Source organism: Alnus glutinosa, chromosome 8, assembly GCF_958979055.1.
Source record: "Alnus glutinosa chromosome 8, dhAlnGlut1.1, whole genome shotgun sequence".
Classification (NCBI taxonomy): Eukaryota; Viridiplantae; Streptophyta; class Magnoliopsida; order Fagales; family Betulaceae; genus Alnus; species Alnus glutinosa.
In genome coordinates this window covers 3,569,335-3,590,316 of record NC_084893.1, presented here as the reverse complement: position 1 = coordinate 3,590,316, position 20,982 = coordinate 3,569,335, and the positions used below count along the sequence as shown (strand labels likewise).

Below are 20,982 nucleotides of genomic sequence, written 5' to 3'. Positions count from 1 at the left end.
GGGCCTCTTTTTGTACAGATTTTAACTTTTTCAAACAAAAAAAAAAATTAATACTTTTTGCCTTTTTGGACCTTTTGCCCTTTGGTTCAAAATTACAAATCCAAAACACAAAGGCACAAACAAATAACCATATAACCAAATCCAAATCTAATTTTACAAATCCAAATAACCAAATTCAAAACCAAACAGATGAAAACAAAACATAACTCTCACAATAGTCAAACTTTACTTTCCCCACATTTTCCTAGTAACCAAACACAGCATAAAAAAAAAAACAAAAAACAAAGATATAAAAGATTACCAAACTCTTTCCTTTTGGAATATCTTCCTCTGTTGGTGGGCAGAAACTTCTTTTGAGTATAGGACACTGCTCAAAAATCAAAGGAAAAGGAAGGGGGGAAAGCTAAAAAAAAAAAGGATTAGGCAAGGAGGAGCAACCTGAAAAAGCGAGAGAAAATGAGACGAGCGGAGTGGAGAAGCTTACAGTATAGCAGCGGCGGAGACGAGCGGCGGCGGTGGAGAGGTCCAAAGAGGAGACGAGACTCGAGAGGCACTGGCGTGGCGAGTGGCGGCAGAGGCTGGGCGACTAAATGAGTAAATGAAATTGGAAATTTGGAAGTGAAAGTGAAACCCTAAACCTAAAACATTTAAGATGCATATATATATATATATATATGACATCGTGTTGGGCATTCAGCAATGCCCAAAACGACGCCCCTCTCCCAGCTTGACGGCATCCCAATTTTTTTTTTTTTTTTTTTTTTAATTTATATATATATATAGATAAGCGGTTATTAACCGCTTTTCTCAAACCCTATAACTACTTTTAAAAGATGTTAGCAGTTTTAAAACGGTTATAACCGCTCCGTTTGAACACCCTTAGTTATACAAAAAATAAAAAATAAAAAATAAACTACGCGAGAATTTTGTTATTATTATTCTTTAATACTACTTTTTTTGGGTTTGACTGTGCCCATTTGTAAAATTTGTATATAAAAGTGATAATTTCTTTTTATTCTAGAAGAAACGAAAATGAACATGTTTTATTTGGTTATAGATTAAAAAAATAAAGAAAATAAATGAAACAATATGGACTGTTTATATATTGGAAAATGAAGGAAAACCACAATATATATTTAGTTTTTCTTTCATGTTAATTTTTGTGTAATTTTTAAATACTTTTGTATTAAACAACTTTATGCACTTGAAAGATAAACCTAAGAATGTTTTGGGAAGTATAAATAATTACCAGGAGCTCAGTGAGAGTAGATCAAATGTGAGAATCTCATATTTCCGAAAATCTTATAAGATTCTTAATCATTCTCAAACGTTAGTTTAATCATATTCTCGAAAAATTCATATTCACATGCATAACATTCATGAGAATGTGAATGCTGGAAGAAATGTTAGATTTTCCGAACCAAATGCCACGTCAAAGTTTTCTTTCAAACTTCTAAAATTCAGTTTAAAAGAAAACTTTATTCAAAATTTAGGGGTAATTATCTTTCCTCATGAACTACTGGCCATTGTCAACATGCCACCATAAATTGATACTTCAACCAAAAAAAAGCATGTAACTACAATTTTTATATCGTTACCCCTATTTCATTAGGGAATCTCGTTAAATTGGACGAAATGTTCGATTTTTAAACTTTAAATTTTGTTTAAAAATAAAAATACTCTCAAACAATAATTTAATAAAAGAAAATATTTTTTATTTAAAAAAAAGGAAAGAAAAGAAAAGGAAAAATCGAGGGGGTGGCTTCCACGAAAAATCACAGTCCTCCACTCATATCGGGCGGTGTACAACTTATAGAGAAGAGAATGTGAAGAAGTGCTTTAAAAAATTAAATAGTTAAATAAAGAAAAAAAAATTTAAAAGAAAGAAAAAAAAACTTTAAAAAATTAAATAGTTAAATAAAGGAAAAAAAAATTGATTGGTCGGAGAATAGACAGGAGAAAAGCCAGCCAAATCCCCAGTGGCCAAGTGGTGACGAGCTGACTAGACCAATACCCAAACAAATGCCAATAAAACATTACAAAAATGAAAATCTCTCTCTCTCTCTCTCGCTCTTAGATTCTCTCTGTCTATCCCCATGTCTTCGATCTGATTTGGTTCCCAGGAGCCTAGTTCTACCGCATGCTCTTATCGTCCGTACACGAGCGAAGCCGAATCAAAACTCTACCGTTTACTCTCTGAGACCGGAGTTTCTTTTCCCATCAACTTCCAGGTGAGACCAACTTCACAGAATTATCTGATTTTTGTGCTATTTGCTGTGGATTATTGTTTCATTTGCTTTAATTTGCTATGGATTATTGTTTCATTTGCTTTAATTTGGCATCCATTTGGTTTGGTGTGGTGGGTGAGTAGAGACACAGAGAGAAAAGGATCTGAATTTCGTGGTTCATTTTTTTATGGTCAAAACCCTAACTTCGGGGACATTTTCGTTTCTTGGAAATCCGTGGTACAATTACGGATTGGGATTTGGGTTTTTGGATTTCCTGTTCCAATTAAGGAAGCGCTGGTACTGGAGTAGTAAAATGATTTCATTAGGGTTTGAGTTTTGAATATATAGAACTAGACAAATTTCCTGTATTAAATCACCACTTATCCTAAATGGATAAAGTGGACAGGAAAGATGAATTTAATCTATTTAATTTATATTCTAACACTCCCCCTTCCCACGTGCGAAATATTTAATTGAAATGGGAGGTGAATTACGGGGCCTAAGCGGATAGGAATTGATGAATTTAATCATTTAGTTTATATTCTAACATCCTGAATTGAAGTAAATGTTCTGAATTCGGAGCTTGGTACAATCAAGGTCCCGCACTCGTGTTTGTATGTTATGTTCCTTGTGTGTGCAACTTGATTTCAATTCTTTGTATTGTGGTGAATTGGTGATATAAGTACTGGCAAGTTTGATATGTAATTGTACTTGCATTTCACTTTTTTGTTTTTATATATATCTAATTTGGACGCATTTGGTCATTGGTGTTCCATGCAAATTGGGTTGCCTTGTGTTAATTTCATATTCATGTAAAAAATGATTTTCATAAATGTGGCTATTAGAAAACAACTGTTATCGGTTTCACCAAAATAAGACCTTAGTGTTGGATAGACTTGTATCGAGTTGGTTTGTGTATTTATTTGCTTATTTTTCTTTTACTGTTAGTGATTGTCAGGATCAGTAGGTGGTGACAATGTCGACTCCATCTAGGAAGAGGCTGATGAGAGATTTTAAGAGGTTGCAACAAGATCCACCTGCAGGCATCAGTGGGGCACCCCAAGACAACAATATAATGCTTTGGAATGCTGTTATTTTTGGGTAAGCTGGGAGAAAGTGCATAAAGATCTGTTCTTGTGCTTTTCTTTGTTGTTTAACTATTTCTTTTCATTTTTCAAGTATGTTTAAGTATGGTTGGATAAGCCATTTCTGGTTTCTTTTCTGGTTTGGATTGCAGTCCTGATGATACTCCGTGGGATGGAGGTGAGTCAACCCTTGCACTGAATCTTGAATTCGAATAAACTAGTATAAATGCATCAAATAGATTATGTTCATGTTAATTTCTTTGATACATTTCCTACTTGCTTCAACATCCAATAGAAATGCACACCGAGTCATATTTACTTTAATTGTATTTGAAGATAAAGTGTTCATGATGCATGACCTTTTTTCTATTTTCTTTCTTAATTTGCTCATTTCCATTGCAATCCATATTATAAAACCAGTTTTTTACATGGTGGAATAGTTTCCTATTTGGGGGATTTTTTTTTGATGAATAATGATAAGTTTTATTGAAGAAAGAGGAAAATCCTCGTACACGAAGAGTATACAAGAAAACAAGAGCACCAAAGAACTAGCTGCTATACAATGAGCACCAAGAACTAGGTGTTGTTACAATCTAGAAAACAAATCAGATCTACCAAATTCCTTGAAGAGAAGGTAGGAACATGAGCAAGGACCCAATCTATGAGAGATCTCAGGAAGGAGGATTTAAGAAATAGCACGTTGAGTCAGCAATGTGCGGAGAGGCCTTCACCTTCCAAATACTTTTCTAAGGGAATGAACTAGGCTCTTCACTGTTAGGAGAAAATAAAATAGTGTAGTAGCTTTTTACCGCAAAACCATGTCGGCTAGGAGTCCATACCATGCTATCCATAGCTCCTGAACGTGGGTTCATGGAGTATAAAAGAGTGAGAAAAGAATCTAGAGATTCGATTTCCCAATCATGAACGTCTCGCATGAAATTAAAATTCCAAAGGGTGTGTGGACTGGAGCGATTCATGTACTCTGAAACCAAAGCCTCCTTGTTACGAGCTAAGGCAAAGAATTCAAGAAAAGAACTCTTTAGAGCACTATCACCGCACCAAACATCATGCCAGAAACGGATGCAAAGGCAACCCCCAACTTTAAAGGAAATATATTGGAAAAAGCTCTCCAATATTTCCTAATATACCTCCAGAGACTAACCCCATAAGAACTTTGCGCTTCCTTAGAGCACCACCCCCTTTGGATCTCGTACTTCGAAGCAATCACCTGCCTCTATAAATAATCTTGTTCATTCCCGAACCTCCAAAGCCATTTACCAAGCAGAGCTTTGTTAAATAGAGTAAGGTTTTTGACGCCTCATCCCCCTCTTGCAATTGGAGAGCAAATAGTCTTCCAGTTTACCAAATGTAAATTGTGTTTCCCACCTGAACTGTCCCACATAAAATCTCTCTAAAGACGCTCAAGTCTATTGGCTATGCCAGCTGGAAGGGGGAAGAGAGATAGAAAATCAGCGGGAATACTGGAAAGTGTACTCTTGATGAGAGTAAGGCGTCCTCCCTTGGACAAGTAAATCTTTTGCCAACTCGCCAGCCTTTTTTCCATTTCTCAATTACCCCATCCCAAATGGCTTTAGATTTGAGGGAGCACCAAGAGGAAGACCCAACTAACGCAGCAATTTGTTGTATATGTTTGTGTTTCTTTCTGTACTGCTTTTGAGATAAAATGATATTCTCCCATCTGGTTATTCTTTGTAAGAATGGTTTTTTTGGGTGCTGATTTCATTGTTTACAAAAGCTTATTTGTGACTCTGATTTTGCATAAATTAATTGTATTGCATGTGCCATTGGCTTCTAATACTATTTTTTTTAGACATGTTTACATATGTACATCTATCGGTATGAACAGCAGCATGTAAGAGTTGCTCTTTCCATTTCTTGAGGTGCTCAAGTGCATAATTATGTGGCATCATGGTGACATGGACACATGAGAAATGCGTCATTCAACCTGTGTGAATATTCTTGTGCTGCTAGAACCATGTCCCCATATATTTGATACTAAAAGTTAGATTTTTGCAGATGACTGTACAAACAATAGTGGTATAATATGAAATCAACTCAATACATCTTGTTAGCTAGATCATTCTAGTTAAGTTTTGGCCAGTCTTTCATTCTGTTCTTGAACTGTTTGGAATTCTCCGTATGTTCTCTTATGGAATAAGATTCATTGTTGATTGGATCTTTGTTTTTCTTTTTTTTTTTTTTTTTTTTTGTGTTTTGGGGGGAGGGGTTGTATACTTGTGTGTGTGCGTGTTGGGTTCCTTCTTCCTCCCTCACCATCCTCTCCCCCATTTATTGATGCATAGGGATATGCTTATTTCTCCTAACACTATCTTAACATCTAAATCTACATAAAAGAATTTTCATTTGAGTTATTCAGGTACGTTCAAGTTGACTCTGCAGTTCACGGAGGATTACCCAAACAAACCACCAACAGTGCGATTTGTTTCTCGAATGTTTCATCCAAATAGTAAGTTGGATGAGGCACTTACACATTGAATCTTAACCAACTATGTCTCCTGACTTGAATTTTCTTTTGTATTTGGTCAGTTTATGCCGATGGAAGTATTTGTCTGGATATTTTACAAAATCAGTGGAGTCCTATATATGATGTGGCAGCTATACTCACGTCTATCCAGGTACAATATAATATTTTATTATTTTATTTGTAGTGTTGCTGACTGTTTTGTATGAATAAGCAAAGCAGATGCATATATTGCATACATTATGATATTTAATTTGATTTAGAAGATGTGTTTTGGTAGTCAGCTTCTACAGCTTAGTTGAGCAAGACAGACTTGTTGGTTTTACGCTTTTCAACATGTGTACAGACACAGACATGTATATGGACATACATAAGTGCATTGATTTAGTTTTGAAGTTTAGAACCGTGTTCAAACAACCCCTCCTAGGATTCTCCTTGGGCAGGACCAGCGCCAGGTACTTTACCTTGCTGCACAGAATTGCTTGCTTCCGTCCTTGATTGATATCAGTTTAAATGTACTGGCAAAGTGAATAGCATATCGTTGTGTCCAAGTAACTGAATAAGAACGAATATGAAGATGATTTTAGTGAAATAGAGTTATATTATTCCTTCGTCTGCGCCTCCAGTCAGCTGTAGGCATTGCAAATAAGTATATCATCCCATTTCCATGCCATATACTTTGCACAATTTTTAAGTACCCAGCTGGGCATTGAACTATTATTCCAACATTTTAACCCGATCAGCCATTAATTTTCATCCTTTCACCGTGGGACTCTATTGTAAAATGAAGGGGCATTTTTTTTGGTTCCCGACCAAAACAGCAGTATTTATTGTTAACCCTTTTTTTTAATAAGTTGTTTTTCATGATCTTTTGGCAATTATCATCTTTTTCTACAGATACTCTGCTTTTTGTTGACATAGTACAGCTTTCATTGAATCTATCTTAGTGATTTATATTCGTCTCTCACCTCACCTATTTTGGTTCTGGGAAATTTGAATCTGCCCCATTGATATTATCTGTAAATGCTGTTGATTATTCTAATATGTAATGATGCCAATTCTGAGGCTAGGAAATACAAGATATACCAATGCCATAATCTAACTAATTGCCATGGATATACTGGAATTAGGCCCTTAGGATCTTTAGAAATGTAATTATTTCTTTTTAAGAAACCACTATCTTCACAAAAATGAACGAATATGTTCTGGTTAAGAGTAAACAAGGACTTTGGTTAAACTCTGGCAAGAAGTAAAAATTAAAGCATTTTGAAGTCTTAAATTAAACTAGTTTTTTGGCGGAGCCGCGGAGACAAGATTAGAGAGCACATTGTGCATTACTATAGTAGTTTGTATACTGAACAATTTAATTGGCGGCCTAAGTTGGATGTCCTTTCTTTCAACTCCATTGGTGAGGTAGAGGCTAATTGGTTAGAAAGAGCATTTAAGGAAGGTGAGGTTTTTGAGGTGGTGAAAGCTTTGAACAGTGATAAGGCCCTAGGCTCTGACAGTTTTTCTATGGCGTTCTTCCAAGCATGCTAGGATGTTCTAAAAGATCCAACTCTTAGAATGCATTCATTGGGGGTAAGCAAATTCTAGATTTAGTTCTAATTAGGGTCAAATCTTGGGAGCCGGATGTGATTTGTAATCAGATATTGAAAAGGCTTATGATCACGTGAATTGGAGCTTTTTGTTGTATTTGTTGAGGTGTGGTTTTGGGGAGAAATTGTGTTAGTGGATAGCTCATTGAATTTCTTTGGTACATTTCTTTGTCTTGGTGACCATGGTTAAAAGATTCAGTTTCAGGATTAGAGCTACATAAAGGAAAGGACCTCTATGATGGACTTGTTCCACCAGTTGTGACCATGGTTGCAATTATGCGATCCAATTCCATTCTTACACTAGGCAAACCGAAAATGGAACCCCTCACGTTAATCCTTTGTTGCATAGACACTTGCATGAACGTAGGCCTAAATTTTATATATGGCAAAGCATGATGTCCTTTTAGAGGTCCAAGATATTGTTGGCCCATTAGTAGTTGTTCATAATGTCATTGCTTGTTCTTTCTTTTATTCTTCAGTAATGAATGCTTTGGCTAGTTTCATGTTACAGATTGGTGAACACATCATTCAGGGTCTCAATTTGAAACCTGAATTAATATATACATTAAAGAAGAAAAAAAAAAACAATGAAGTCCATGCTATTGGATAAGACTGCAAATAATTTATATTGGCCGGATGTATGACTAAGCTGATGAAATGTAATATGAGATAAATAATGTAACAATCTAGGAGCGTTAGCCACATCTGCACTATCACTCCCAATAGGACTAGTCAATTTGGAGCATCCTTAGAATCACTTCTAAACCCCAGTTTTACCTTATAAGTAATATGGGACTTAACACTCATGTGCGAGCATCTCTTATAAACTAACCATACTCTGTGGGCTACTAATCTTCCCAATATGGGACCGGAGTGCTTCAAATTCTCCCTTAAACTCTTGACATCCTCATTAAGGCCACGCCATACGGTGCTAACAATACCACATGGCATTACTAGGTGACTATGATACCATTTGTAACGAACTAAGGAAAAACGCTAGCCACATTTGCCCATCAACTCAAAATGACTAGTCAATTTGGAGTTTCCTTAGAATTACTTATAAAGCTTAGTTTTACCTAGTAAGTAAGTAATGTGGGACTTAGCATCCATGATCATCTCTTATAAACCACCCACATTCTATGTGGACTACTCATTTTCCCAATATGGGACCGGAGTGTTTCAAACTCTCCCTTAAACTCCTAACGTCCTCATAAAGACCATGTCATACGGTGCTGACAGTACTACATGACATTACTAGGTGGCTATGATACCATTTGTAACGAACCAAGGAAAAGCATTAACCACATCTGCACTATCACTTCAAAAGGACTAGTCAATTTGGAGTTTCCCTATAATCACTTATAAAGCTCAGTTTTACCTAATAAGTAATGTGAGACTTAGCACCCATGAGCATATCTTATAAACCACCCACACTCTTTATAGACTACTCATCTTTTCAATATGGGACCAGGGTGTTAGAGTTTTTATGTTGTCCCCTTTTCCTTGGAACTGTTTTGCACTAGTATTAGTTTAAGAAAATATGTAAAATTGTGGAATAGTTAGAAATATAGCATTGCTTGTACCTATATCTTGTGCTGCAAGCACATCAATGATAGATATAGACATAATTGAGTTTTAGATGCCAGTCACTGCTGCATTTCATCTTTTTTTGCATGACCACTTTACTACATATGGAAATGATTTCATATTTCTTGTTGAAATATTAAACTGATCATTAGAAAGTCATTTAATGAAGCTGCTGCCAACTACATGAGATAGGGAACTGTTTAGGTATTGAGCACCAACTATATGATAGAATTCTAAAAGATGTCATTCTCTTATTGCAGTCACTGCTGTGTGACCCCAACCCCAACTCTCCTGCAAATTCGGAAGCGGCTCGGATGTTTAGCGAGAACAAGCGCGAGTACAACCGTAGAGTGAGGGAAATTGTGGAGCAGAGCTGGACAGCAGACTAACTCCATGGGCCTCTGATAGGGCACCCTTGAGTCTGTTTGAAATGACGTTGCCGGTCAAAAAAATTTGTGCAAACTCAACTTTTCTCTTGTATTATTCACATGTGTTCCTATCACAATTGTTAGGCCTGTTTTATTTTATTTAAATATGAATTGATGCATTGTGTGTTGTTGTTGTGCTTATGTAAAATAGAATTTATTTATCACTTTACATTGAATTGTTATGAACTTGTTTCAACGTAAAAGTGGCTCTGGACTGATTTCAGTATGGATATCCAATAAAAATTCCCATAACATATGTGGGGAAGTAGAGTAAACAAATAAATTACAGTCATGTAGCTCTTAAAAGTGATTGTTGAGGCATCGACTCTTTTAAGATCCATTATCCTTTTTTAGGGTCCGTCCGTCGCTGGGGGATGAATTAGCTTGTTGCTTCATTTTGTTGGCTGCACGCTTGCATCTGTGTTTTCCTTGTTGATTGAACTTCAGCTCTTTTAGGTTTGAACAATATAATCAGGATTTGTTTTGTTTAAATTTTGGGTCGGTGAATAAATCCGAAGTAGTCTAGTGCTGTTGGCTTAGGTGATGCTACGGTGCAAGCAGATCTATGGAATCCTCCTTCCAGATAACCTTTTACAAAATTTGGTTTTACGTAGAACCAAGCGCAGGCCTTAACAGTGTTAAAAGAATGAGATAATTGAGTTGAGTCATACAGAAGGTACTAAGATTAAAATTGACACAGTTCATTTCTGAGCTCGTGAGCTTTTGAAGCTTATTTTAGTATAGTCCTTTTGAAAAGTTCTTCGCAGTGACATTACCTATGCGCAACATAGTTGGACTGCTTCTGCGTACTGATCAAAGTTGACATGCATTCCTGTTTCATCTCTTGCCTAGATTATTGTTGTCCCTATTAGTAATGTCAACCCCTAGCCTGGATTCACTACCTTTTCCCATAATTAAGCGGCTCTATTTTTTTTTTAAAAAAAATAAATTTGGACAGCTTAAAAGAGTGGCAGCGGGGTTCATCTATTTTCAATAGCGTAGGATGTTGAGCCTATCTACCTAGAACAGGTGGATCTCATAGCCTGTCTTTTTTTAATTTGCTTGAATTTCAAAAAAATTAGGACAACCTAATTTTAGGAAGTCCAATACGTAACTTACGATTTAGATCAATTGTGTCAAGATTGTAGTGAAGTCTCTTTCTTTTCTTTTCTTCTAAAAGGAAAATACTAAATTTCTCTCTCTCTGGTCTCTTCTTTTCTCTCTCATCCAGAAACTCTCCAACAAGTGCATGTGTTCGTCGAAGGGAGGCTTTTGCCTCCCCTCCCGGCGCTGGTCTTTTTTTGCCTTTGCCGGCTCTGAGTTGTGTTTCTACTTGTGTTTTTTTAACAGTTTATCTTTGTAATTTTTAGACATTATGAGGATATGTTTGATGGCTTGGACGCTAGATCTGCTTCTCTTTCTTTGTGTTAGGATGTGCTTTATTGTTAAGATAGGCTTAATATCTACTCCTTGTAATGTTTGTTTATTATATGGGTAGCTATTGTTTTTGTATAGTATTGATCTTTGTCATAGTCTACCGTTGGTAGCTGCTTTAGGTCAGGATTTTCCTGATTTAGTAGGTGGAGATTCTTCATCTCTAGTCACTGTGATGGCCTTCGGGCAGTGAGATTTCGCCTTTGGGCATTGTATTAGCCTTCTGTGATTCTGTGTTTGTGTTGGCTTTTGGCCAAGTGTAATCTCCTCTGGGGCTCATTTTCATTAATGAAGGTTCCTTTTCTTGTGTTCAAAAAAAGATTGTAGTGTAACGATATTCCCGATTCAAAGACTTTAATTCTAGTAATTACCAAATGGTCCAAATTTTTGGAAAATGTGTATAGCGTAGAGTAATTTATGGATAAAATTTAAGATAATATAGTGGTTGTAATCATTTTTTAAGACTCATATATCGGTGGTGGGAACTTAAAAATAAAATAGTATTTTGCTTCTTTTTTTTTTTTTCATAAAATGAAATAAAAATAAAAGAAATAGGGTTACAGCTACGAGGGGTCTCTTCTTTCCTTGGAAGTGTTCCTTAGGGTTTTGCACATGAAGGCTAGCTAGCTTTTGAGATGGATTTTCATGAAGAGGCGCTAGCCGCCCCCCAAGCGAAAATGTGATTTCACTTCTGACTGTAACATGGTAACTATTGATCTAAAAAATGTAAGACTGTTGGATATTGATTTGGTTAAACCTTTAACCTTTAAGATCTTAAAATATTCAATCTCCTAGCAAATCTTTATAGCTGCAAAACGCTTCAATACATTTTGCAGAATTTAAGCACTCTCACAAGGAGATAAAATTGTATTTTAGATAACATGTCGACAACTTAGGGATGAAGGTATCATCAAAACACTAATACTACAGATTGGAAATTACCCACAAGTGTAATGAACATTGTTTACTAAATATATGCATACTTATTATGTTCACAAAAGGGTGGTACAAATACAACATTTATTTTGCATAGGGCAAAAGAGGATCTGCAGGTAGAGATTTATCTTGTTTTCCTGTCAAACAGGATAGAAGCCAATAGAGCAAACCTGCAGAGAAGCAGAAAAACCAAGCATTGTTGTAGATGACACCAAAACTGTCCGTAATTTAAGATAAAATTCCATCCTTTCCAAGAAACCTGGAATCACAGGCAAAATCTCAACGACCAAGGCTGCCATTGCTGCCAAATTGTAGCCTCCTGAGTAATAGCAAGGCCCTTAAGGACTCAACGAGTACAAGTCCTTGATACTCAAATTTGTGCGATGGATCTGGGAGCAGTAATCAGTTAGAATTATGCCCCCAATTGGACCCAACTATGCAGAGTATCCTAGTAACTAGGTCATCACTTTGTAGATATGAATTGGAATGAATTAGGGTTTTTTTTTTTTTTTTTTTTTTTTTTTTTTTTTTTTTGTTTTTCTTTAGCTTTCTATTCGTGCAGCTGATTAGATACTTTTGTATAAAATATAAGTTTCAAAGTGTTAATGAAAGACGATATAAATTCTCCTCAGATAAACTTTTACTTCTTCTTCTTCTCTGTTTTTCTTCTTCTTTCTTTTCGGTTTCGTCTTCCGCTTCACTTCAAATTCTGTCAGCAGGAAGTGAGCACAATGAGGATTGGAGCAGAGTACTTTTCAAGCTCTCTGATCCCCTCCATTTCTTTGCAAACAATGGTCGTCAGTTGGGCTAGCCAGAAGGCAATCAAACAAGCGAATTCAAGAGAAGTGCCATGCCAGGGTAAAAACTGACAGGGAAATCTCAATCCGATACCAACCACAACCAACCAACGCTCTTAGTAGAATAGGGAGAGCGTATAGGGTTATGGAAGGATGAGATAAAAGACCGACAATAATTCAAGTTATATTATAAAGAAAATCAAGCACATGAAATTTTCTTTACAAAAAAGTAAACATCAATGCATAAGATTTTGAGACTTAAACCGGATTGATTCATACAAGTCTTAAATCTGTTTGAATCTTTGGATCTAATTGGCACAAGAAAAGTAATGCTAGAAATTACATCTTTATTCTACAGCTATATCACAAAATTTTCAACTATTTTTATTTCACAATTATCTCGTATTAGTCTCCCATTAATAAATGAGATCATACTATTTATATTATTAAAAAATAATAATTTAAAATAGAAATAAGAAATCTAATGGTAACTTGTAGTTGTAGCAGTAGGATGACAAGCGGGTATTTTGACAAGCAGGTAAAAGCACGGCATACTATAGCTCATTTACAACTTGTTCACACAAGTCCCATACGTACATGTACAAGTTGTAAAAAGTTACAGTTCTAGCATTTTCTCATCTGGGTTGTGATACATGCACTATAAGTACACAACTCTAAAGCACGTTGGGATGGAACCACACATGTAAGTCCCCCCAATGTGCCTTGAAGTTGTACACCTGTAGTGCACTTGTTGTAATTCTAGCATTTTCCCATTCACAAAATGATACATGATGGTTTGTGTCAATCAGAATGCTTTTTCTTGCTATTTTTTTTTAAAAAAAATAAAATAAAATAAGAAGAGACATTGGAATGCAAAAAAATTTCACCAGCAACTGTATAAGACTAGACAAACAAAACCACCAATAAAAGAAAACTAAAATCATCTTCCACACGCCAGACTGAAACACTTTCACCTTAAACCCTTTCTATACAAATGAAAAGCCCCCAATTTAATAACACTGAAGACAAACCCAAGAGAATGAGAATGACAAGGTCCAGCAGTCTTGTTGCAGAATGTCTACAAGACTTCAGTCGGGCTGATCTCTTCCATTGAGAGAGAATCCTAAAACAGAAAATGCACAGTATTTATTTCACTATTAGCAAAAACCCTGGAAATTCTGATATATATGGGGAATGCATCTTAACAGTACAGAATTGACCATTCACAATACACATGCCATTCACTATTAGTAAATGGCAATAAAATTGGTGCACATAGAAAATTAGAAGAAACCAAAACAACCGCTCAAAACCTTGGAATCAAAATTTGTTTCAAGATTGATGATTAGGAATTTAAAATAGTAATATATGAAAACTTATAGCTAATATGTTGATTTAAATTACCATTACCATATTTTCTTTGTTTTCCTGGGGCATATCCTCGGCAGGCAAAGTGCTCACTTGAACTGTGGATGGCAGTGAATCACAATCTGTAAGTTACCCAATCCATATATATATATATATATATATATATATATATATATATACTAATTAAAAAAGGAAAAATAACTAAGTACCCTTGCCTGTTCCAGGAGCAGATTTCTTTCCCCGCTTGATCTTGTCCTTTTCTTTATTTGATTCCACCTTATTTGGCTTCTCAGGTTTCTTTAGCGACTTATGACCACCTGTCTCTGAAACAGGTTTTGAATTTGCAGAATTCTTATTTACAGATCCCCTTGTCCTGGTTGCACGATTACTCTTCTGAATAGTTCCCTTCTTAGCCGATTCAGCAACTGGAGAAGATTGAGTAGCATCAGTGTTCAAAGACCTGGGCCTCAGTTTCCTAGATCCCCCAGTAGAAGAAGAGCTTTGGACATCATCATCAGATGATCGAGTTCCCTCTTCAGGCACCTGAGAAATGGTTTCAGAGACCTGCAACTGCTCCATGTGTTCTGATATATCATACCTTTCAAATAATTCCTTCACAAGCTCCCCAAGTTCACTGAGGTTATGTCGCTGGGTATAGGACTTGAGTTCATCCCGCATTCGCTGAAGAGGCTGAGTTCGATGTTATTTGTAAGGAAAAAACAAAATCCAGAAGCAGATTAAAATCAAGTCTCACATAACATTAAGGAAAACAAAGTGAATTGAGATGCGGATGCTAGTCTACCTCGCATCCTGCCTCCAAGGCTAGTTTGAAAAAGCCAAGTGAAATTGAGTGCTTAGCAGCAGATTCAGAGAGCTTAATCTGAGAGAGCCAATATGATGCTGAGGACAAAACGCTGAACTTCTTCCGGCTTGTTGATCTTGAAACATCAGAAACAGGTGTCTCACTTTTCCCCTGACTAATAACAGACCTCCTCGTTCTAACCTCTGATATTGGAGTGATGTTGCCACCTAGTTTTGGGACTGGACTGACAGTGGACTTGGCAGGAATAGAGAGCCTTCTAGGTGGCTTGGCAGACTTCTCCTTGCTAGATAGATCAAGAACACCAACGCTTTTACTTACACTTGATGTAGAGATCCCCCTGAAAAATAAAATAACAATCACCCAGTTCACTCAAAGCCATTAGTTAACTGCGAATACTGCGACCAACATTTTACATGATACAAATAAAGTCCGAACAATTAAGACTTCAAGACCCATTATGTGCTCAGTACACAGAATATCACTTAGTGAAACACATCATTTGAAGTACCAATCTGTATATAATATCGACTATGTATATATTGCCTCAAATAATTTAAGAGTAAACGTGTTTATATACATTTCTTAAGTAGCACAGCCACTATTCCCAAATCCCAATCGCCCCCCCAAACAAAAAAAATGCATCACGTGCCTTGCACAGATTCTTTCTGCCATACACGACCTGGAGAATTGCAGGGTTCTACACAGTGGTGGTAACATTTTTAAAGCAATTCAAGGGCTTGCAAGGACCTAAACACACCCAAGGATACCAAATGATATTACAGACACTATATTTACTGATAAGCCTTCACTCATTCTCTACTGAATCTACACTTGATTATTCCCAAAATCTAGAAATCCACAATGATACCACCACTAAATTACACAAAGCTCACTATTTTTACATCAACCCCAATAATTATTAGTATGCAATTTGCCAAAACTGCCACCATTGCGAAACAATAAACCTATTCTAATCTTATACAAATTACAAAATACATAGAACTTTAAGGTTCGCCCTTTAATATATTATTACCCATGAGCAATTGATCTTCACCAAACGTTATCCTATAAATATCATTTATTTTCCCCTTATACAAGAAATTAAGCACAATTTCCCCGAGAATCTTTCCCTAACAAAAACAGAACGTGTATAATAAAACAATCGGCAACAATTAACCAATCAAATCACCGCTAATCCTCAAATCCAAGTATCAATAACCCATAACCCATAACCCATAACCAACCAACGTAAACAATTAGAATACAAAACATGAAAACAAGGAAAAACAAGAACAACTCCCTGAGAATCTTTCTCTAACAAAAACAGAACGTTAAGTAACCAATCAAATCATCGCTAATCCTCGGATCCAAGTATCAATATCCCGTTACCTAACAACGTAAACAGTTACAAAACACAAACACAAGGAAAACAAAGTACCGCTTGGACGCAGAATGGTTTGGCAATTCAGGGACCGGTGGCTTTTCCTCCTTGGACTTCGTCCCCGACCGCAGCGGGTACCGCTGAAGCTTCGGCCTCTCCGAGCCTACGTTACCTAAAAACATCCCAAACCACAACCTCAGTTCGAAAAAACGAAAGAAAAACCTTCAAGAGAGAGAGAGATCAAAGCAAACGTTGCGTACCAGAATTTGCTGTAGTCTGGCACTGGTCGTTCACCGGCTCCTCCATGTCTCTGCTCTGAGTGTTCGAGAGTTTTTGAGGTCAAAAAACAGGATTCTGAATAATTTGTGTTTGAAACCTGAGAAAGAGTGGATTTTTATAATCTAAAATCCTCCTTCTGTTCTTTCTACGCCTATGTTTTGCCAAATGTCCTTTGGGCGGGAAACCCTAGGAACTACCCCACCACCTCAAACTCAAATTTTCTGACTCACGCATCTCACCCCACTCGCCAACGTTTTAAAATATCTGGCTACTCGCTCCCTGGCTCTCCTGACTCCTGGAGGTTTTGTACTTATGGGATACGTGGCGGTCACACGGAGAGAGTAGATTTAATGAGGAAATTTCGAGAGTGGGAGGGGGAAATATCCAGCATTCGGAATAAAACAACGGTCTGTGATGATGTGATTTTGGAGGGTTGGGCATCTTTGAACGGCTAGCCGCTGGAATGGGACCCACGCGCGTTTGAAAGCCTGAGTAAGACGCTCTTGATTTTGAATTTCAAAATTTCAAATCAGTGCCGTTGAAACTGCTTTGCGGTTGAGATGATAGGTTGGCTTTTTCTTTTCTTTTTTTTTTCTTTTTTGTTTTTGTCTAATGGGTTCTATTTCTATACGTTGGGCTCAAAGCTGAACGGGCCCGGACAGTTGCGTGAACCCATTCTCGGGGTCCATTTGAGTTTGATTTTAAAAAGTATAATTTTAAAATAGCGAATTTAAAATGTGCGATTTAAAAAATTGATTTTAAATATGTTATTAAGCGTTTGGCAAAATCGTTATTTGGTCTTTAAAATCGCAGGTTAGCCTTTAAAATTTTGCATTTAAAAAAAAAAAAAAAATTTCCTGCTATTTGAAAATGCATATTTTTGTGTTTTCAAATCGCAATTTTTTAAAAACGCAACTCTCAAACGATTCATTATGCAATTTGGTTTAAAATCAGATTTTTTGTCTATAAAATCGCAATCCTAAATGCATCATCAATCCAACATTTGAAGATCTTCATTATTTCGATGAGAACAAGCACTTCTCTTTTTATGGTATGTTTGAGAATCCAAATTTGTAGATAAAAAGTGTAGTTTTAAACCAAATCGCATAAAATAAATTATTTGAAAATTACGTTTTTAAAAAGTTACGATTTGAAAACGAATAAAATCTACTTTTTCAAATCACAGGAAATTGATTTTTTTTTTTTTTAAAAAAAAAAAAAACATAGAATTTTAAAGGTTAATTTACGATTTTAAATGTCAATCTGCGATTTCGTCAAACGCTTAACTGCGTTTTTAAAAATCAATTTTCAAATCACGCACTTTAAATTCATTATTTTTAGATCGTACTTTTTGACATCACCAACCCAAATGGACCCTTAAAAAGAAAAATTCTTCTCATTTCACTTTAGAGCAATGCTACACACATTCTCCCCCTTACATTCCATACAAGCTTGGGAGTGATACAAAGGTGATGCAATAGCATTAGTCTTTTTGAAAAATAAGAAATAAAACGATGTGTTTTGGATGTTTGAGTGAGCTAGCATAATTGCATCAATTCTAATCTATCAAAAAGATTCAAAGCGTTGGGAAGAAATGAGCATGCCAGGGTTATGTTATCCCTAAAAATAGAAGGAATCTATCCATATATCATGCATATTGTAGATTTTGCATGGTAGTAATGATATTCACACTCATTTTATATTAGTTTATGTGAAGTATTTTAAGTATTTTTTCATGTTAAAAAAAAAAAAATATATATATATATATATATATATATATATATATATATATATATATATATATATATATATATATTAGCTGATGTGATATATTTTAAGTGATTTTTTATGTTATCCACTTAAAAAATAAAAAAATTGAAAGTTACTTAAAACACTATACGTTAGCCAATGACATCAACTAATTTATAAAGTTTGATAATGATTTACGAGTAGTTCAGTGTAATTCCATACTCTACCCTTTTATCACCCTTTTATCCTAAAAAAAGCTGGTGTGGCGTGATCTCCTAAATGAAGTTGACAGAGTGGCCTTTTTGACAAAAAAAAAATTGATGTTTGATGTATTCAAGTGTCGCACTCGTTAGTTCGTGTGCCTTTTTCGAAAATTGTTGTTGTTTTTTTTTGTTTTTTTATATATAAATACATGAGAACCAATTACAATAAGAAATAAAAAACACAACAGGGCTTGGGCAACCCAAAATTAAACCCAAAAACGTAAAAATGCGGGGGCAATACTTATGAAGATGTGGGCCCTTTAACTCAAGGCACGGATGCTACAAAACCGGGGTCACCATTAAAGGTGATTTGACAAGTGTACACAATAACCCAAACACAATTACAGGGGTGAACATAGGGAGAGGTGTACAACAAAAAAAAACCTAGAAATACACAAAAAAAGAAAAAAAAAAAAAAGAAGAAAAAGAAAAACAACAACAACAATAACACATGAATGGGTTGGGTGGGAGCCGTTCCTGGAGGTGCGTGAGAACCACGCTCCACCCAAGAATGACTTCTCAACAATAGGGAGAACCGGATCTTTCTAGAGTCGTCAGGGGCTGAAGCAGAAGGTGGAGGAGAGGGTAGGTGTGAGCTCCACGCGCTGGATGGCTTGATGAGTGCTCTGGATTGTAGGGAGCATGCGCCGACCTCCAGGCGGCGGGGGAGGTGGAGAAGACCACCGGTGAACTCTTGAGACACCAGTGAACCCGTTGCTGAGGAGCAAGTCTTGAGAGAGAGGATGAAGGTGCGAAGATCTAAGTCCAAAAAACCAAACATCAAACACCAAACGTAAATATCTTCAAAACATGGTGGATGTTGGGGGGGTAAGCCAGAGATGCATTGCTGGTTGGAGGAAAGCTTTGAAAAAACTGGAAAAGGGAAAAATAAAATCGGTGCAAAGCCGACTTGGGAACGGATCTTCCGGTGTATAGCCGGCTTGGGTTTATGAGAGAAAACTCTTAGATTTATTGGTTTTTGGGGAGCGGTTGGATGGATGGGGAAAGGGTGAAAAGGCGAAAGGGAGGGAAGCACCCATGGAGGAAACAACAGCAAAAGGAATGGACTTAAGTATATTTTCCTCTATTTATAAAAAATAAATATAATTTTTTTTTTAAAAAAAAAAAAAAAAGAGTGAGAGAGAGAGAGAGAGAGAGAGAGAAAAAAAAAAACTTTACATAATCCCTCCTGAAAATTTCATCATATTTGCAATTACCCCATAAACTTAAAAAACTCTCAATTTTAACATCAAATCCTAACAGAAATGAGATATTGATCAAATTATAAGTTTGATGGTTGAAATTGAAAGTTTTTTAACTTTAGAAAGGTAATTTCAAAACACGTAGAAGTTCAAGAGAATTTTGTGAAGTTTCTCACAAAAAACAACTCCCTAGCCATGGAGACTCACGCTAGGTCAGGGTCTCCTCTCATGGATTTCTTTTTGGGTTAACTTCACATAAGGGTATCGAACTATCTGCCATTTTGACAGAAGGGTACCAAACTATCATTTCTTTCGAACCGAGGTATTAAACTATCAAAAACCTTCACATAAGGGTATTCCGTCAAGATTTGGTATTAAATCCTGACGGAAGTGGAGTCACGTGCATGGATTTACTTAAGCATTTCTTCCCTTTATGCCCATGTCTTGAAGGATTAAAAAGTCAATTCCGTCTCTTGCCACTCCTCACCTGCCGAACCCTCCATCTCATTTATCACCGAATGAAAAAGTTAACTCCACTTCCGTCAAGATTTAACACCGAATCCTGACGGAATACCCTTATATGAGGGTTTTTTATAGTTTAATACCCTAATTCGAGAGAAATAATAATTTGTTACCCTTCCGTCAAAACAGTGGATAGTTCGATACCCTTCTGTGAAGTTAACTCATTTCTTTTTGTTACCCTTTTTTGAATGGAAAATTTCATTTTAACCTCTTATCTTTCATCAATTTTGCAATTAAATACTCAAACTTTAAAAAATATCAATTTAGGTTTAGAGTATCCATCTTTCAATTTTTTTTTTCAATTTCAACCATCCATTAGAACTTTTCGTTAAATCCTGTCAAAATACCCCTCATTTTTTTAGGGAAAAAAAACAAAAAATTAAAATACAGGGATTTAGATGTTGGTCAAAATTTAATAGAATTTACAAAAATACATATGCATGAATCTTTATTTTTTATTTTTTATAATTTTTTTTTTTAAAAAAAAAAACATGTATTTTAAGAATTTTGATAGGATTTAACGGAAAATTCTAATGGATGATTAATGAAATTGAAAAAAGAAATTGAAAGATGGATACCCTAAATTGACACTTTTAAAAGTTTGAGTACTTAATTGCAAAAATGATGAAAAATCATGAGTTATAAATGAAAATTTTCAATTTTTTTAAGAAAAAATAAACTATATGATGCATAGGTATAATGGACATTTTGAATCACATGTATCGTATGACAAGACGTACATGACGAATTTTTCATCAAATTTAAGATAAAAATTTAGCGAATGAGACTAAGTAACAAG

General features: G+C 35.8%; 2 protein-coding genes across 4 annotated transcripts; one reads left to right on the top strand and one right to left on the bottom strand.

Moving 5' to 3' along the window:
- Positions 1 to 2,022: 2,022 nt before the first annotated feature.
- On the top strand, positions 2,023 to 9,598 carry LOC133875423 (ubiquitin-conjugating enzyme E2 2). Of its 2 annotated transcripts, none has more exons than XM_062313558.1 (6): positions 2,023 to 2,231; positions 3,187 to 3,329; positions 3,466 to 3,491; positions 5,712 to 5,801; positions 5,882 to 5,970; positions 9,262 to 9,598. In XM_062313558.1, the coding sequence occupies exons 2-6, from the start codon at positions 3,205 to 3,207 to the stop codon at positions 9,388 to 9,390; spliced, it is 459 nt and encodes a 152-aa protein (XP_062169542.1). In that variant the 5' UTR covers positions 2,023 to 2,231; positions 3,187 to 3,204; the 3' UTR covers positions 9,391 to 9,598. The 2 variants fall into 2 exon arrangements, with proteins under 2 accessions (XP_062169542.1, XP_062169541.1); XM_062313557.1 differs by having other exon boundaries at positions 2,024 to 2,231; positions 3,177 to 3,329.
- A 3,837-nt stretch (positions 9,599 to 13,435) lies between these two features.
- LOC133875289 (uncharacterized) lies at positions 13,436 to 16,582 on the bottom strand. 2 transcript variants are annotated; one of them, XM_062313375.1, is made up of 6 exons: positions 16,429 to 16,582; positions 16,226 to 16,340; positions 14,767 to 15,124; positions 14,174 to 14,654; positions 14,007 to 14,062; positions 13,436 to 13,719 (listed from the first exon to the last, which is right to left on the bottom strand). In XM_062313375.1, the coding sequence occupies exons 1-6, from the start codon at positions 16,472 to 16,474 to the stop codon at positions 13,675 to 13,677; spliced, it is 1,101 nt and encodes a 366-aa protein (XP_062169359.1). In that variant the 5' UTR covers positions 16,475 to 16,582; the 3' UTR covers positions 13,436 to 13,674. The 2 variants fall into 2 exon arrangements, with proteins under 2 accessions (XP_062169359.1, XP_062169360.1); XM_062313376.1 differs by having other exon boundaries at positions 14,180 to 14,654.
- Positions 16,583 to 20,982: the final 4,400 nt, after the last annotated feature.

Excerpts from the sequence above, each read along its gene's own strand:
- LOC133875423 (XM_062313558.1), top strand. The coding sequence starts at position 3,205 with ATGTCGACTCCATCTAGGAAGAGGCTGATGAGAGATTTTAAGAGGTTG. Across the intron at positions 3,492-5,711 it reads TGATACTCCGTGGGATGGAG|GTACGTTCAAGTTGACTCTG; the intron begins GTGAGTCAACCC and ends TGAGTTATTCAG. Across the intron at positions 5,971-9,261 it reads CTATACTCACGTCTATCCAG|TCACTGCTGTGTGACCCCAA; the intron begins GTACAATATAAT and ends CTCTTATTGCAG.
- LOC133875289 (XM_062313375.1), bottom strand. The coding sequence starts at position 16,474 with ATGGAGGAGCCGGTGAACGACCAGTGCCAGACTACAGCAAATTCTG. Across the intron at positions 16,341-16,428 it reads CCAGACTACAGCAAATTCTG|GTAACGTAGGCTCGGAGAGG; the intron begins GTACGCAACGTT and ends GGATGTTTTTAG. Across the intron at positions 13,720-14,006 it reads AGGAAAACAAAGAAAATATG|GATTCTCTCTCAATGGAAGA; the intron begins GTAATGGTAATT and ends TTTCTGTTTTAG.